Source organism: Salmo salar, chromosome 18, assembly GCF_965601325.2.
Source record: "Salmo salar chromosome 18, fSalSal1, whole genome shotgun sequence".
Lineage (NCBI taxonomy): Eukaryota > Metazoa > Chordata > Actinopteri > Salmoniformes > Salmonidae > Salmo > Salmo salar.
The window spans coordinates 87517429-87536202 of NC_138308.1; the positions used below are offsets into that span (position 1 = coordinate 87517429).

General features: G+C 43.2%; 1 protein-coding gene across 2 annotated transcripts in view; it reads right to left on the reverse strand.

The window, feature by feature from the left end:
* Positions 1–13958, reverse strand: part of LOC106577901 (IgGFc-binding protein) — a 115939-nt gene extending 101981 nt beyond the window's left edge. For both annotated transcript variants that reach the window (XM_082965277.1, XM_082965276.1), the window contains exons 1-13: positions 13736–13958; positions 12753–12778; positions 6354–6500; positions 5612–5877; positions 4545–4629; positions 4231–4386; positions 3913–4080; positions 3664–3761; positions 3419–3497; positions 3140–3265; positions 2800–2990; positions 2294–2423; positions 239–483 (exon numbers count right to left, since the gene is read on the reverse strand). In XM_082965277.1, the coding sequence (XP_082821403.1) occupies positions 239–483; positions 2294–2423; positions 2800–2990; positions 3140–3265; positions 3419–3497; positions 3664–3761; positions 3913–4080; positions 4231–4386; positions 4545–4629; positions 5612–5877; positions 6354–6500; positions 12753–12778; positions 13736–13839 (1821 nt within the window). In that variant the 5' untranslated portion in view covers positions 13840–13958. The remainder of the gene's footprint in view (positions 1–238; positions 484–2293; positions 2424–2799; positions 2991–3139; positions 3266–3418; positions 3498–3663; positions 3762–3912; positions 4081–4230; positions 4387–4544; positions 4630–5611; positions 5878–6353; positions 6501–12752; positions 12779–13735) is intronic.
* Between the last annotated feature and the right edge of the window lie 4816 nt (positions 13959–18774).

Genomic DNA, 18774 nt, shown 5'->3' on the forward strand with positions numbered 1-18774 from the left:
TATGCATTTAATGCTGCTCAGGAAATTCCCTTCGGTGACAATAAAGATTTATTGAATACAATGACAAACTGTTCTTGACTGTGTACGTTACTTTATATTGAATGCGTACATGCAGGGCTCTGCATTTTATCAGTATTTCTTTCCATTGTTACGTTTTTAAACATTTTCAAATGTCTTCCTCATCTCTTCTTCTCTCTACCCCCAACCCTATCCCTCCATCAATCCCTCTCTCTCTCACCTGCACGGTGCCTCCCTTCAAGATGGAGATCTTCACCCCACGCACGTACACATGCACAGCCTTCAGGTAGGAGATGGTTGGTTTGTTGAAGCGGTTCTCGTTGTCAGCATGCACCTCGTAGTGAGGCACTGACGTGTGGTTACAGGGCTCTGACATCAGGTAGCTGCAGTTCCCCATGAAGTTGTACTTCTTCTTGTCGAAGGTGGTGTAGTGAGGGTCACCAGATGCGATACAGGTAGAGGTGTCTGGGGGGGAATAGTGATTATAAAGTTGGGAGTGAGATTAGTAATTGGCTGATGGAAATAATACAGACTCAGTGTTAACATAGTTGGGTTATTGTTTTCACCAAATGATGCCTGACAAAATGTAAATAGTGTTTTCCAAGCTGCACATAATACATGTATACTGTAAACAAGGCTGTCTGTTTGCATAGCTAGGAATCAAACTCTAGGAACGATCCACTTTACTGTAGGTTGGATGTTCCCATGGGTTTCACGATGGAACTCCTTACCAATATAATTGATTTGAAAAGCCTGTCATCTTTATATAAGTGATGATAACTGAGCTAATACAAGTTATGATAGCTGAGCTAATACAAGTTATAATTACTCAGCTAATACAAGTTATGACAACTGAGCTAATACAATAACTGAGCTAATACAACTTATGCTATCTGATGAAAGAGAAGTTAAGATATCTCAGCTAATATAAGTGTTGATAACTTAGCAAACACAATTCATGATAACTGAGCCAATACAAGTAAAGATAACGGAGCTAATACAAGTTCTGATAACTGAGCTAATACAAGATCTGATAAATTAGCTATTACAAGTTATGATAACTGAGCTAAGACAAGTTATGATAACGGAGCTAATACAAGTTATGATAACTGGGGCTGCAGGTAGCCTAGTGGTTAGATCGTTGGGCCAGTAACCGAAAGGTTGCTAGATTGAATCCCCGAGCTGACAAGGTAAAAGTCTGTTGTTCTTTCCCTGAACAAGGCAGGTAACCCGCCGTCATTGTAAATAAAAATGTGTTCTTAAAAACCTCTTAAGTATTGACTCCTTTTTTTCAATTTTCGCCTAAAATGACATACCCAAATCTAACTGCCTGTAGCTCTGGCACTAAAGCAAGGATATGCATATTCTTGGTACCATTTGAAAGGAAATACTTTGTAGTTTGTGGAAATGTGAAAGGAATGTAGGACAAGATAACACATTAGATCAGGTAAAAGATAATACAAAGAAAAAACCAACCGTTTTTTTGTATTTTTTGTACCATCATGTTTGAAATGCAAGAGAAAGGCCATAATGTATTATTCCAGCCCAGCTGCGATTTAGATTTTGGCCAGTAGATGGCAGCAGTGTATGTGCAACGTTTCAGACTGATCCAAGGAACCATTGTATTTCTGTTCAAAATTTTGTATCAAGACTGCCCAAATGTGCCTATTTTCTTATTTAATAACTTTTCATGTTCAAAACAGTGCACTCTCCTCAAACAATAGCATGGTATTCTTTCACTGTAATAGACACTGTAAATTGGACAGTGCAGTTAGATTAACAAGAATTTAAGCTTTCTGCCAATGTCAGATATGTCTATGTCCTGGGAAATGTTCTTGCTACTTACAACCTCATGCTTATCGCATTAGCCTACGTTTGCTTGGTGGGGACCAACCAATCCTGAAGAAGTTTTAACTGACTTGCCTAGTTAAATAAAGGTAAAATAAAAACTCAGCTAAATCAAGTTCATATAACTTAGCTATTACAAGTTATGATAACTGAGCTATTACAAGTTATGATAACTGAGCTATTATAAGTTATGATAACTGAGCTATTACAAGTTATGATAACTGAGCTATTACAAGTTATGATAACTGAGCTATTACAAGTTGTGATAACTGAGCTATTACAAGTTATGATAACTGAGCTATTACAAGTTGTGATAACTGAGCTATTACAAGATATGATAACTGAGCTAATACAAGTTTGATGACTCAGCTAATACAAGTTATGATAACTTTGCTAATACAAGTTATTATAACTCAGCTAACAGTACCTTTGGGATAGCAGGCTCCGTTGCGACACTCCTCCGTGGGAGAGCAGGAGTTGTCCACACAGTCCAGGATGTAGTTTCCAGCACAACGACAAAGCTTGGAGCAGCCGTCACCAAAGATGATCTCTCCTGGCTAAAAGGACAGAGACGGGGAGAGAGGAATTATTAACATGTTGTTTGCCCATTCATTTTTTTGTAAAGTTTATTTGTGCATTCTGTGAATGTATGTGTGTGTTCCTTATGTTGTTGGTCATTTTTAAAGTATATTTGTGATGTGCTGAGAGGAGTACTATCAATATCCAAATGAGTGGACATTCTGGACAGTAAAAGTACCGTATCGTATGATATCGTATCATATTGTGTATCACATCGTATATCGTGTATCATATATCGTTTGGTATGCTGTATGGTATATCATACACAATATTGTATATCACATTCTATTGTGTCATATTCTATCACAAAGTACATTCTTAACCACAGACTAACAATCCCAGATGGTCTCGTACCTCATAGTAGTCACCTCCCTCCAGACAGCCACATGTTTCTATGGGGACACAGCGTCTGCCTTTGAACACAAAGCCTGGCTTACAGAAACACGCACTGATACAGGAGCCAGTGCAGTTGGTGGAGGGTTCCTTACAGCTGGGGATGCAGGCTGGGCCACACTCTATGTACTCAGCATTGGGAGGGCACGTCACTGTTGGGGGAGAGAGGGAGAGGAGGGGGTGGTAAAGGTATGGGGTGGGGTGGGGTGGAATGGAGTCAAAGGTTAACAACAGAGCTCATTTGTGACGGTTTCTGATTCTGACCGTGAGAATGATACAGGTGATTGGCTGTTAATCTCACCTGGTGGTTTTGTGGTTGGTGGTTTTGGTGTAGAAGGCTTGGGGGTTGAGGGTTTGGGAGTAGTTGTTCCTGGTGCTGATGTAGTTGGTCCCGGTGTTGGAGGTTTTGGTGTAGTTGGTGGAGGAGCTGAAATAACCAATGAAAACAATTGAGACACAAAATAATACTTTCAGAAGACCAAATAAACTCCAGAGGCTAGCAGTTTTCAAAGATCAGAAGGCATGATTGTCTATATTCACACAAGATATTGATCATCTCAGATCATAGATGATTCATTACCTGTGCAGGCTGTGATGCATACAGCGTCTATAGCGATGTCTGTCTCAGGGGTCTCACCGTAGAAGCCAACGATCACAAACTGAAACACAAACACCCTCCATCAAATCAACATTCAAACAAAAGGAAAACAGGTTTACCAGATAAATACACATTTGTGCTCGATAAAGAAGGGTTGAATATGAGAGCACAAGGCAATTTCTTTGTTTATATCAAATTCGTAACACATCACTTTTCAGCCTGTTTACCTGCATGTTATCTGAGCCAAGGTAGCGTATCTCTGCAGGCTTCCAACCCTGGCCCTGGTTCCCTGTCAAGGAGAAGATGGGGGAACCAAGGCTTCCTCCTGGAGGGGGAGAGCGAGATAGAGATATAGAGAGAGTAGAGGCAGAGAGTGGGTAATCAAAGGTAAGTGAAGCGGCAAGATATTGGTTATCTTACCACAGGTCACATCTATCTTATAGGTAAGTGGAGCTGCAAGACATCAGTTATCTTACCGCTGGTCACTGCATAGACATTGAGCTTCATGGTGGTGGCAGTGCCGTACATGTAGTAATGGAAGGTGAGGTCCAGACAGCCAGAGGAGGTGGTGGTGGATGGGCTCCACAGCTCTACTTTCTCTCCAGGGACACGAGACAACGAGTCCATCAGCAGATATTGGCCGACTACGGAGAGAAGAGACCACATGAAAACAAGACAATATGAGAAAGTACATGAGTGACCTTTAATATGAGCTGTTGGGTGTCACAATTTATTTTCTCCCAGTAAATAAAATATGATTTAGACAGCAGCACAGTGTTCAAACGAAGACCTACAGCCTGGTTTGGAGAAGTCATCGTCAGGACCAGATCCTTCTGTGTCAGTTGGACCATTCCATTGCTCCCAACCAAACAAGTCAGGATTTGATGGTTTACGTGCCTCCCAGCTGCACAGATCATCAGTGGTGTCGAAGTCACAACCAGTCAGACAGGCTGTGGAAATACATGGGATTGATCAGTACAGGTGTATGATATAGTCAAACTGGAAAGGGAAAGAGAGAAAGGGGGGGGGGGGGGGGGGGGTGAGAGAGGAAGAGAGAGAGAGAGAGAGGGGTGGGGGGTGATGAGAACGAGAGTAAAGAGCTACATACCTGGACAAGCTCCCTCACTAATGACAATGTTGTCCAGGGCTGAGTCACAAGAAGCAGACAATCCACGCTGTGCCTCAAACACAATCTGTGGACAGAGATAAACACATATAATATGGAGAATGTGTAGTCACCCAAGTCACTGTCATTGACCAATAATTGTCCAATTATATGCCAGGTAGAGAGACAAAACCAGCTAAGCAAGGGCCACAACATCCACGCTGTGCCTCAAACACAATCTGTGGACAGAGATAAACACATATAATATGGAGAATGTGTAGTCACCCAAGTCACTGTCATTGACCAATAATTGTCCAATTATATGCCAGGTAGAGAGACAAAACCAGCTAAGCAAGGGCCACAACATATAAAAAACTTGAGTGGCCCATCCCTGGTGTCATTGGCTCCTTGTCTTTCTGTTTTTCTCTCTCTCACATTCCCTGAGCTGTGATTGTTTTACAACTACCAGTGTCTCGTTAAAGCCTTTGCTGTGGAGGACAAGAGAGATGAAAAGTGATGTAAAGAAATACCAGAGGACTGTAAAACGGACAGAGACACAAGACAGATGAAAAGCGCTGTAAAGAAATACCAGAGGACTGTAAAACGGACAGAGACACAAGAGAGATGAAAAGCGCTGTAAAGAAATACCAGAGGACTGTAAAACGGACAGAGACACAAGAGAGATGAAAAGCGCTGTAAAGAAATACCAGAGGACTGTAAAACGGACAGAGACACAAGAGAGATGAAAAGCGCTGTAAAGAAATACCAGAGGACTGTAAAACGGACAGAGACACAAGAGAGATGAAAAGCGCTGTAAAGAAATACCAAAGGACTGTAAAACGGACAGAGACACAAGAGAGATGAAAAGCGCTGTAAAGAAATACCAGAGGACTGTAAAACGGACTCAGACACAAGAGAGATGAAAAGCGCTGTAAAGAAATACCAGAGGACTGTAAAACGGACACAGACACTTGTGACCCGACTGATCACTCTTTCACTGAAATCAGACACATACAGCACTCAAACATGTGAGTGTCTATCCTGAATCTAATTCAAACACACACACTCACATTTAGGGTCTGTCCTGCTGGTTTGGCCACAGTGACAGCAGCTCCAAGCCAGGAGGGGCTCTGGATCCCAGTCTTCTCCCAGACTTTGTCCTCCGAGGTGGGCCTCTTGGCCAGCACGTGCAGGTGGTTCTGGTTGTCTGAGCCGTACATGTAGTAGTGGAACTGGACACAAATCTGGGTGGAGGTGGAGGAGAGGGCCGGGCTGAGAAGACGAGCATTCTGCCCGTTGGCCACATTGTCACACTCATGGTAGATGTAGAAACCATCTGGAGAAATAAAGAAAGAAAAGGAGAGAGAGAGGGTGAGAGAGAGAGAGAGAGTGAGTGAGTGAGTGAGTGAGTGAGAGAGAGAGAGAGAGAGAGAGAGAGAGAGAGAGAGAGAGAGAGAGAGAGAGAGAGAGAGAGAAAAGAGAGAAAGAGAGAGAGTGAGAGAGAGCGAGTGAGTGAGAGAGAGAGAAAGAGAGAGAGGGATTGATGACTTAGATCGGTGTGGAGATAACAAAGAACCATTGAAGCAATATTTTCTGTGACGTAAGAGTCATATTCTAAATGTTGGATATGACTGTGAGTTTTGAGGTGCAAGATACTGCTATAAAAACTCCAGATCCCTCATGGTAGGAGTTGTCTAAAGCAGAAAGAAGACTGGACCCCCAAAAGCCACCACAACCTATTTACCTACATGGGTGAAGAGAACATTCACTAATATACACAAGTGGGTGTCCCTAAGAGGACAGGCTACTCACTGCCGTCAGGGTAGTCCCCGGGGGGGCCTGTTCCTGGTGTAGGAGTGGGGCCTCGGTGTCTTGTCCAATCACTGTTGTCGTTGCCGTCCTGCTGGAACTGACAATAGGGTGCACTTTCCTGGTTAAAGTCACAGGAGGTCAGAACGGCTGTAGGAAAGAGATGGGTGGAGAGAGAAGGATGGAGAGAGGGACAGAGAGAGAGGGATGGAGAGAGGGATGAGAGAGGGATGGAGAGAGAGGGATGGAGAGAGAGATGGAGAGAGGGATGGAGAGAGAGATGGAGAGAGGGATGAGAGAGGGATGGAGAGAGGGATGGAGAGAGATAGAGAGAGAGGGATGGATGGATGGATGGAGAGAGAGGGATGGAGAGAGGGATGAGAGAGATTGAGAGAGGGATGGAGAGAGGGATGGAGAGAGAGATGAAGAGAGGGGATGGAGAGAGGGATGAGAGAGAGATGGAGAGAGAGGGATGGAGAGAGAGATGGAGAGAGGGATTGTAATGAAAATGTTATGATTAAAGGTTTGACTAAATGATTTCACCCTGAAAATGTATAACCGAGTGATTATAAGATGAAGGTACTAATGTGTGTGTGTAGGAAAAGTTTAAGCTTAAGGATTTAGCAATGTAAGCAAGACAGGGGAACTGTTAACCGACAGCATACAACTTGTGACCACTGTGAAACTAATAACAGGAAGAAGGTCTCCCCACCCAGGGAGGGGAGAAACCTTTAGGCTTACAGTAGATTATGTAACATGGGGCAGGATATGATAAGCAATGTATGTGATGGAGAAGACTTGTAAATAAGCATTGACCGTGTTAAAGAAGAGGAGGGGGCATCTGTAAGGGGTATGACATATGATATGACCAAATGTTAGGTATAAAAGGCTGTGTACATTGTATGATATTCAGAGCTCTCGTGAATAAACTTGGTTGACTATTGTAGGCTGGGCCTCCATCTGTGTCATTTAACCAGAACCTTACAAACTCTGGGATGCAGACTGAGTAGTTTAATTGAAGTTCAGTTTATGAACATTGGGAACAAAATTCTCATAACAATTTGGTCCTTCGAGCCGGATTTCAATACCTGTCCCTGTCGTCCAAAGGTGACACGCCGAAAACCGTGCACGGGCGGGTCTTTGACCCGTAAATTAAAGACCTGACCCCTGACATTGGGGTTCCATAACAGGCCGGCATATATCTAAGGTCGACAGAGACGGTGACGGAATCCAACCAACATTGCTTTTCCCAGCCTACAAGACGAAGGTCAGTAAATCTTTATTCACGAATTTGGGGGAATAATTTAAGGTATCTTGGATTTGATGTTCTAAATACTTGGAATTTATCAATAATAAGAGCTTAGCTATTCTAAACAGATTCACTAAGGTGTTTTTACTTTGTGTATTAACAAAATCGATAAGGGAGCAGGTCCGCAAAGACCTGAGGTACATGTGCACTACCATAAATTAAACTAGCTTAATAATTGAGGTCAGTGTTTTCTTTGTGAATTGGCCGAGAGGTTATTAAGAAGGGACATAAAATAGGTGCTGTGAGATAGGACGGTGATTTTGTGCAAATAGGATAACTTAAAGGGTTAATTAACGAGTGGTAAATTAGCCATAGATCCGAGTCAAGAGACATACCTAAATAAAATCCTAAATTGAGGAGAGGAGAGGATATAAAATAGGTTTTGTGAGATAGGACGGTAATTCTATGCGAACAAGATAACTAAAATGGTCAATTAACAAGAGTGAATTAACCATAGATCCGATTCAAAAGACAACACTGAAATAAAGTCCAAAAAGGAGGAGAGGCGAGAGCATTAAATTAAACGGAACAAGGTAAACTAATTGTAGATCCAAATTAACAGAGTGGAATTAAATAAAACAAGGTAAGATAATCATAGATCCAAATTAGTAGTCGTAATAGAACAAAACCAGGTTAAAATGGGAAGTAAAGGGTCTAAGGGGCGTGGAGAACTCACAGGCGATGAGAGATATATGGAGCTAAAAGATAAACGGAATGTAGATTATGGGCCAAAATGGAGGAAGAAATATGGGTTTGAGGGTCGCCTGGACGTAGATAACCTGGAGTCTATGATTAAACGGATGCATAAGGAATGTGGGAGAGATGAGAACAAGCAGAAAAAAAAAGGTTTGAACACAGCTAGGGTCTGGCTTTCAGAAGCCAGAAAGAGGGTGGAAGGAGAGTAGAAAAAGGAAGTCATAGAGAGTCAAGAAACACTACCCTCCGCTCCTCCAGCCGAAAGAATAAGCCAATCGGGTGGGGGTGGGGGTCAAAACCTATACCCATCGCTGGTAAACCAAGCGTGGAGGGGAAATCCCGATGATGAGGTGGTGGTGGTTCAGAGGAGGGTGCAGTCGCCGCCCCGGGTTGAACCTCCCCCAGCTTATGATCGAGGCGTGGGTGGTGAAGAGGTAGAGAGAGAGAGAATGAGAGAAATAGAAAAATAGAGAGGGAGAAAGAACAGGAACTGATTGTTGCAGCATCGAGGAAAGTAGAGTTGGAAAGGGCATGGGCCGAGGCTCAAACAGTAAAAGATAGAGAAATGTTGTGGAAGGGAAAGTATCAAGCACATTCTCCAAGGCAGAACCGATCAGGACTACTCAGGAGAACATCAGACACAGGAGAAAGGAATAGACTAAAACCAAGGAGGGAGTTTCAGTATTATAGTGGGGAAGAAGACAGTGGGGAGAGAGAAGAGCAGTATCCCCTGATAGAACTACCCAATCCCCAAGCTGGGGTGGGGGATAACGAACCTACTGTTCGGGTCTACAGGCCCTGGACACAGAGAGATATAGAGAAAGCAGTGGAAGGGATTCCCCACCCAAAGACAGGAATGGCTGGATTTGAGAGAGATTTGAACGGGCTAGCGTCCAGTTATAGATTAAACACAGGGGAGATAGAGAGAGCAGTCAGAACCATTGTAGGTAAGGATTGGTTCGCCGTGCGCGGGGCGTGGGTGCCCACGGGGCAGGACGGGAACGTCATTCAGTGGACCGAGGGGCCAGGGGATCCTTTTAGAGCTAAAATCACGGAATTATGCGCTAATCTGACGGTACATTATCACCGACATGCTGATTTCTCCAAGATAACTGAATGCAGACAGGGAGATAGTGAGACGGTCAGCCAGTACCTAGAACGGTTAAAGGATGTATTTAACGCCAACAGTGGCACACCAGAACCTCCCCACGGGGGAGACCAAAACACCCCTTATCATCAGCAATTAAAGATAGCCTTTTTGACAGGGATGCATCCTGGAGTAAGTAAGGAGGTGAGGAAAAATTTGGTAGGATGGGGATTAGCTACCCTGGCGGAGGTAAAAAGATATGCTGTCCACCATGAACAGCATGCACAGACAGAAAGGAGGAAGAAAGAGAACAGGAAAGATGCATTTCTAATGGCAGTTTTAGAAGACAAGGTCACGGGAGGAAGAGAGAGAGAGAGGACAGGACTAGACCAGACGAAAAAGGAATGTCAAAGGGGGGAACTAGAAAATGTTACAATTGTCAGAAAGATGGACATTTTGCTAGAGAGTGTAAGGCCCCATGTGAGCATTGTGGTAGGACGGGACATAATCACCACGATTGTAAACAAAAACCAAAGGGTAAGGTTATCTAGAGAGAGGAGGGGCGCTCCGTCAGGGTCGTCCAACGATAGAGTTCACCTTGATAGCATTGGAGTTCCAAGGGGGGTGCCTGATGAGTTTAAAGCTAGGAATCAGATATGGGCTGGATTGGAATCAAGTCTTTTTTGGTGGTCGACTCTCAATAAAAATGTAGATTGGATAAATTACATTTATTATAACCAGCAGCGTTTCATCAACTATACCAGAGATGGGTTGGCGCCCCCCCCCCCCCCTTGGGTTGTGCCGTGGCGGAGATCTTTTTGGGCTATACACGGCCTTGTCTTAGGACGGTAAGTTGGTGGTTGGAGACATCCCTCTAGTGGTGTGGGGGCTGTGCTTTGGCAAAGTGGGTCCTTAGCTTAGTGATGAGCTTTGTGGGCACAATGGTGTTGAACGCTGAGCTGTAGTTAATGAAGAGCATTCTCACATAGGTGTTCCTTTTGTCCAGGTGGGAAAGGGCAGTGTGGATTGCGATTGAGATTGCGTCATCTGTGGATCTGTTGGGGAGGTATGCAAATTGGAGTGGGTCTAGGGTGTCAGGGAGGATGCTGTTGTTGTGAGCCTTGACCAGCCTTTCAAAGCACTACATGGCTACCGACGTGAGTGCCACGGGGCAGTAATCATTTAGGCAGGTTACATTCGCTTTCTTGGGCACAGGGACTATGGTGGTCTGCTTGAAACATGTAGGTATTACAGACTTGGCCAGGGAGAGGTTGAAAATGTCAGTGAAGACACTTGACAGTTGGTCCGCGCATGCTTTGAGTACATGTCCTGGTAATCCGTCTGGCCCAGCGGCTTGGTGAATGTTGACCTGTTTAAAGGTTTTGTTCACATCGGCTACCGAGAGCGTTATCACACAGTCATCCAGAACAGCTGGTGCTCTCATGCATGCTTCAGTGTTACTTGCCTCGAAGCGAGCATAAAAGGCATTTAGCTCATCTGGTAGGCTCGCGTCACTGGGCAGCTCGTGTCTGGGTTTCCCTTTGTAGTCCGTAATAGTTTTCAAGCCCTGCCACATCCGACAAGCGTCAGAGCCGGTGTAGTAGGATTCAATCTTAATCCTGTATTGACGCTTTGCTTGTTTGATGGTTCGTCTGAGGGCATAGCGGGATTTCTTATAAGCCTTGAAAGCGGCAGCTCTAGCCTTTAGCTCGATGCGGATGTGGCCTGTAATCCATGGCTTCTGGTTGGGATATGTACGTGCAGTCACTGTGGGGACGACGTCATCGATGCACTTATTGATGAAGCCGATGACTAAGGTGGTGTATTTCTCAATGCCGTTGGATGAATCCCGGAACATATTCCAGTCTGTGCTAGCAAAAGAGTTCTGTAGTGTAGCATCCGCGTCATCTGACCACTTCCATATTGAGTGGTACTTCCTGCTTTAGTTTTTGCTTGTAAGCAGGAATCAGGAGGATAGAATTATGGTCAGATTTGCCAAATGGAGGGTGGGGGAGAGCTTTGTATGCATCTCTGTGTGTGGAGTAAAGGTGCTCTAGGATCTTTTCCCCCCTGGTTGCATGTGACATGCTGTTGATGTAATAAGGCAAATATCATGGAGCAATTGGCTGATCAAGTCATCATAGGTAAATGGCACTGTATCAAATGTGTTGTCATGTGTTGTCCTCCTCACGGCTACCATACTGCCAAGGTGACATTGCGCAAACACGTTGGCAAAAGACAGCTGACTACCATATCAACAGTAATTCATTTGGAATCTGTTGATTACCTCTTGCCATATCAACAATAATGCATTTGGAATCTGTTGATTACCTCTTGGCATATCAACAGTAATTCATTTGGAATCTGTTGATTACATCTTGCCATATCAACAATAATGCATTTGGAATCTGTTGATTATCTCTTGCCATATCAACAGTAATTCATTTGGAATCTGTTGATTACATCTTGCCATATCAACAGTAATGCATTTGGAATCTGTTGATTACCTCTTGGCATATCAACAGTAATTCATTTGGAATCTGTTGATTATCTCTTCCCATATCAACAGTAATGCATTTGGAATCTGTTGATTATGGAACACCCAGGCCCTAAACCAATTGCTTTATTTTTTTTATTTAACCTGGCAAGTCAGTTAAGAACAAATTCTTATTTACAATGATGGCCTACCCCGGCCAAACCCGGACGACAGTGGGCCAATTGTGCGCCGCCCTATGGGACTCCCAATCACGGCCAGGATGTGATTCAGCCTGGATTGGAACCAGGGACTGTACTGTCACCTCTTGCACTGAGATGCAGTGCCTTAGAGAGCTGCCCCACTTTATGGCCCCCTCCTGCATTGTTTTGTACCATAACTGTGAGAAAGTGTCTGTGTGTGTGTGTGTGTTTTTGTGTGTCTGTGTGTGTATGTGTGTGCGCGCGCGGGCACGTCTGGCAGTGTGTAAGCAGGTTGTGTAGCGATAAGCGTCTTTGTGTTGTACAATATAGGGGAGGAGATGGAAGAAGACCATCATGTTCCCAGGTACATTGTGATGACTGGATCATGTGACTGAACACACCTGCCTGTTGTATCTATCAGACGCTGTACAGTAGACCCACAGAGTCGGGTTGCATGATTAGTATTCAATTAGCCTAACACTAAAACACCTGATTCAACTAATCACTTAATCATCAGTTGAATCACTTGTGGTAGAGCTGGGCTGCCCATCATATTTGAATTAAGCGTTCTGCTAATATTAACAACAAGGCAAAAGATGAAAAACCAAATTGTGTTTTGATATGGCAAACTTACCAGCATCTCTCGCTGATCTTGCATAGCTGTGTAAAAGAAAGTAATGAATGGATGAGAACAGACGTATAGAAAAAAAAGAGGTAGATTAAATGCGGTTTCCTGTTTGTATAAAATATACTGTCTGGGATCTATCCATATGCTATGTGAAGAATAGGAATTCTTATAGAATCCAAAATATCAGCAGAGATTTAAGAAGTAAATTAAATTAAATGAATTATAGACGGTTTAGCTGACAACATCAAAATAGCAGCAGAGATTTGTTTTCTATACCGTACAAGTGGATGACGTATCATTTCATTTGATTAATTAATTATAGCTGACAATGTCACAAAAAACGCTGCACCCGATTCAATAGGGAAGAAGTCCATGTGTTGCTGTGATTCTGGATGGTCAGATAGCTAGCAACAATGACACGATGCTGCCATGTGGGGAATCGTAGGTGGGTCGTTTCAGCCAGTTTTATTTTGGTCTTGATACCATGTCTTGTTTTGAGCTGCATTGACTGATGTCATGTCTCTGCTAATATGGAAAAAATTATAATTTGGCTAGCTTGGTAGCTAACCAACAATTGTTCATGAAGTTGTTTTACAATCATTCGGAACAATTACTTGAGAGGATACCATTTCAGAGCCACATCTGTTTAAACCCGCTCCATCAGAAGAAGATTACAATCACACATTCCTGATAGCTCCAAATGTGAGTCCATTAACACTGTCTTTACAATAGCGTGTGTCAAGTACGGCAAATGCAACAAAACCAATTATTCTGTAAAACTTGATTGGTAAAATACTCTAAACACCTTACAATATCTGATACCTGTAATTCATACTTTGCAGTACATGATACAATTATAATCAAACATTTCAAATTGACTAAACTCATTTGATTACTCAACCAATCAAGTCCAATGAATTCAATAAGACGATCACAGATCTTGAATAAAATTGCAGCTCAATATTAATATCTCAGTCTCTGTAACTCACCCTTCTTCTGTGGTGGCCATGGCACTGTACCCACATATCCACAGCAGGACACAAATACTTTTTAATTTGCCCATGGCTAACTTCAGAGTTAGCGGGCTAACCATTCAGTTAGCAGGGAATGAGGACAATGAGAGGGATCAGGGTACTTTTATAGGTGGGATGAAAGTGTAGAACAAGATAGGAGGAGGGAGGAAAAGAAGGGTGAAGGGAGTGGGGTGTATTATAAATGCTATTACCCTATCACTAGCCTACGTCTCAAGATGTGTATGATGTTGCGTTGCACATTGCAAAACCACCAACTCACTGTGTGAATGAGTAACAGTGAGTGATATGGCATGGGTGTGTTCAGTTAGTGAGTTTTTGTCTGACGCCAGTGTACAGTTAGAATGGGTGGAGATACTTCGTAAAGTACTGCATCTGTTCTAAAATGCGTTGCATAACAGTTTTAAGGCCTAAGTTTAATTGGGACAAAACCACACCAGCATTGGTAGTGGTGGAAAAAATACTCTACTGTCATACTTGAGTAAAAGTAAAGATACCTTAATAGAAAATGACTCTATGACTCTGAGTAAAAGTGAAAAATCACCCAGTAAAATACTACTTGAGTAAAAGTCTAAAAGTATCTGATTTTAAATATACTTAAGTACAGTGGTGGAAAAAGTACTCAATGTCATACTTGAGTAAAAGTAAATGCTATACATCAAATTCCTTATTTTAAGCAAACCAGATGGCACAATTCTTTCTTGTTTTTTTTATTTACAGACAGACAGGGCAACACTCCCACACTCAGACATAATTTACAAATGCAGTATTTGTGTTTAGTGAGTACGCCAGATCAGAAGCGGTAGGGATGACAATACGTTATATTGATAGGTGTGTGAATTGGACCATATTCATGTCCTGCCTGAGCATTCGAAATGTAACGAGTACTTTTAGGTGTCAGGGAGTAAAAAGTACATCTCTTCTTTAGGAATGTACCGCAAAAAAACAACTTAAATAGTACTTCAAAGTATTTTTACTTAAGTACTTTACACCACTGAGTATTGGACACATAATGATTATTGGCTGGTCAAGACCCAGATTTGACCTCTCTGTGCTTTATAATTAGGCTGGGATTGACAGTCACACTCGGCTTTAACTTTCTCTACAGGTCATTACGGGTCATTATCAAACCAGATAGACAATCACAATGGCTGTGTTTAAACAAAACAACCAAATTGGATTTTGTTTCTATATATGTAATATTTTTTTCTGACTGTCCAGCCTCAGTTTTACAGATTTGTGATTTTTATTATTAGTGAATAGCATAGCCTTAACAGCACAAATCTGTTGTCAAGTCAACAACATCCTGCCAGTCAGTCAGATGTCAGTTGCCAGCTGCTGTGCTTTCTTTCAGACATGTGATTGGAACATTCATATTGCCTATTGGGTGGTTTCCAAATCAAATAAACAAAACAAACAAATAAACACACATCTAATCAATGTAACAAGATTCCAGGAGTACTGCCAGAGAGTTCCAGCCCTGATCCCACTCTCTGACAAGTTCCCGACTGCTAGTTTTGTAAATGGAGCACCAATGATAAGGGTTTTATAGGAGGTTGTAAAGAGGTGTTGTCCATGCTGCTATCAATCTCACGCTCCCTCTCCATCTTTCTCTCTTTATACATCCCTCTTTCTCTCGCTCTCTCTGGGACCCCGTCATGCGATCAGTCCCATCTCTCTCTCTCTCTCTCTCTCTCTCTCTCTCTCTCCTTCTCTCTCTCTCTCTCTCTCTCTCTCTCTCTCTCTCTCTCTCTCTCTCTCTCTCTCTCTCTCTCTCTCCTCTCTCTCTCTCTCTCTCTCTCTCTCTCTCTCTCTCTCTCTCTCTCTCTCTCTCTCTCTCTGCTCTCTCTCTCTCTCTCTCTCTCTGCTATCAGTCACCTTTCACTCGGCACGCCTTTCCATCCTATCTGCAGAACTACTGCATATTCCCTCACTGTGTACTATTTGGAACTATTTAACTATTTGGTTCAATGCATTCACTCAGACCTAGACCTCAACTGGCGTTGTGTATAAAGGGTGTGACTATTGAACAAGTGGAAGAAGCTGAACTAATAGGAGTTACATTGGATGGTCAGTTATCATGTTCAAGTCGTATGGACAAAACAGTTGTGAAGATGGGGAGAGGTATGTCTGTTATAAAAATATGTTGTGACACAAAGATCAACTGTACTAGTTACATGTACATGTCATTTAGCGGACGCTCTTATCCAGAACCAGCAATTAGGGTTGCACCTAGTCGGCTCGGGATGGTGTTCAGGCTTTTTTCTTGTCCCACCTTGATTACAGTAATATGGTCAGGTGCAGCAAAGAAAGACCTAGCAAAGCTGCAGCTGGCTCAAAACAAAGCAGCACGCCTTGCCCGTAACTGCACATACAGAACTCACATCAACAACATGATAGTCTTTCATGGTTGAGGAGAAATTGACTACCTCTCTTCTCGTCTTTTGAATAAACATTTGTGTGTTGAAAATGACTAACTACTTGTATAATCTATTTGCATACACTTCAAACAGACATACATACTTCACCAGCCACGCCACTATACCTCACGGTACCCAAATCAAAAACAGATTTAATGCGTCGCTCAATTATGTATTGAGCCATGTCATCGTGGAATGCTCTGCCACCAGAGGTTAGTCAGGTTTAGCTTGAAAATACAGATAAACAAACATCTTGCATCACAGCACCTCTCCTCTCTCTAATGCTCTTATTTAACTGTACTGTATATAACAATATGAATACACTATAGGATCTTTTTTATTTTATTTTAATTTCACCTTTATTTAACCAGGTAGGCCAGTTGAGAACAAGTTCTCCTTTACAACTGCGACCTGGCCAAGATAAAGCAAAGCAGTGCGACAGAAACAACAACACAGAGTTACATGGAATAAACAAGCGTACAGTCAACACAATTGGGGAAAAAACAAGTCAATATACAGTGTGTGCAAATGGCATGAGGAGGTACGGCAATAAATAGGCCATAGTAGCAAAGTAATTAAAATTTAGCAGATTAACTCTGGAGTGATAGATGAGCAGATGATTGTGTGTGAGTAGTGATACTGGTGTGCAAAAGAGCAGCAAAGTAAATAAAAACAATATGGGGATGAGGTAGGTAGATTGGGTGGGCTATTTACAGATGGACTATGTACAGCTACAGCGATCGGTTAGCTGCTCAGTATAGAATAGTGTGTAAATAGTATTTTTGTTGTCTCTTTGTGTCTTTCCTATATATACTGCTCAAAAAAATAAAGGGAACACTTAAACAACACATCCTAGATCTGAATGAAAGAAATAATCTTATTAAATACTTTTTTCTTTACATAGTTGAATGTGCTGACAACAAAATCACACAAAGATAATCAATGGAAATCCAATTTATCAACCCATGGAGGTCTGGATTTGGAGTCACACTCAAAATTAAAGTGGAAAACCACACTACAGGCTGATCCAACTTTGATGTAATGTCCTTAAAACAAGTCAAAATGTGGCTCAGTAGTGTGTGTGGCCTCCACGTGCCTGTATGACCTCCCTACAATGCCTGGGCATGCTCCTGATGAGGTGGCGGATGGTCTCCTGAGGGATCTCCTCCCAGACCTGGACTAAAGCATCCGCCAACTCCTGGACAGTCTGTGGTGCAACGTGGCGTTGGTGGATGGAGCGATACATGATGTCCCAGATGTGCTCAATTGGATTCAGGTCTGGGGAACGGGCGGGCCAGTCCATAGCATCAATGCCTTCCTCTTGCAGGAACTGCTGACACACTCCAGCCACATGAGGTCTAGCATTGTCTTGCATTAGGAGGAACCCAGGGCCAACCGCACCAGCATATGGTCTCACAAGGGGTCTGAGGATCTCATCTCGGTACCTAATGGCAGTCAGGCTACCTCTGGCGAGCACATGGAGGGCTGTGCGGCCCCCCAAAGAAATGCCACCTCACACCATGACTGACCCACCGCCGAACCGGTCATGCTGGAGGATGTTGCAGGCAGCAGAACGTTCTCCACGGCATCTCCAGACTCTGTCACGTCTGTCACGTGCTCAGTGTGAACCTCCTTTCATCTGTGAAGAGCACAGCGCGGCAGTGGCGAATTTGCCAATCTTGGTGTTCTCTGGCAAATGCCAAACGTCCTGCACGGTGTTGGGCTGTAAGCACAACCCCCACCTGTGGACGTCGGGCCCTCATAGAGTCTGTTTCTGACCGTTTGAGCAGACACATGCACATTTGTGGCCGGCTGGAGGTCATTTTGCAGGGCTCTGGCAGTGCTCCCCCTGCTCCTCCTTGCACAAAGGCAGAGGTAGCGGTCCTGCTGCTGGGTTGTTGCCCTCCTACGGCCTCCTCCACGTCTCCTGATGTACTGGCCTGTCTCCTGGTAGCGCCTCCATGCTCTGGACGCTACGCTGACAGACACAGCAAACCTTCTTGCCACAGCTCGCATTGATGTGCCATCCTGGATGAGCTGCACTACCTGAGCCACTTGTGTGGGATGTAGACTCCGTCTCATGCTACCACTAGAGTGAAAGCACCGCCGGCATTCAAAAGTGACCAAAACATCAGCCAGGAAGCATAGGAAGTGAGAAGTGGTCTGTGGTTACCACCTGCAGAACCACTCCTTTATTGGGGGTGTCTTGCTGATTGCCTATAATTTCCACCTGTTGTCTATTCCATTTGCACAACAGCATGTGAAATTTATTGTCAATCAGTGTTGCTTCCTAAGTGGACAGTTTGATTTCACAGAAGTGTGATTGACTTGGAGTTACATTGTGTTGTTTAAGTGTTCCCTTTATTTTTTTGAGCAGTGTATAACTCCTATTTTATTTTAAATTTAATGTAATATCCTATGTTGTCTATTACTGTTCTGTACTTTGTCATGTATTTGTAAGTTTTATGTGGACACCAGGAAGAGTAGCTGCTGCATGTGCAGTAGCTAATGGATAACCTAATAAACTAAACTAAACAACTGTCTCTCTGTAAACTGTTCTGTATCGGTCTTTCTTTC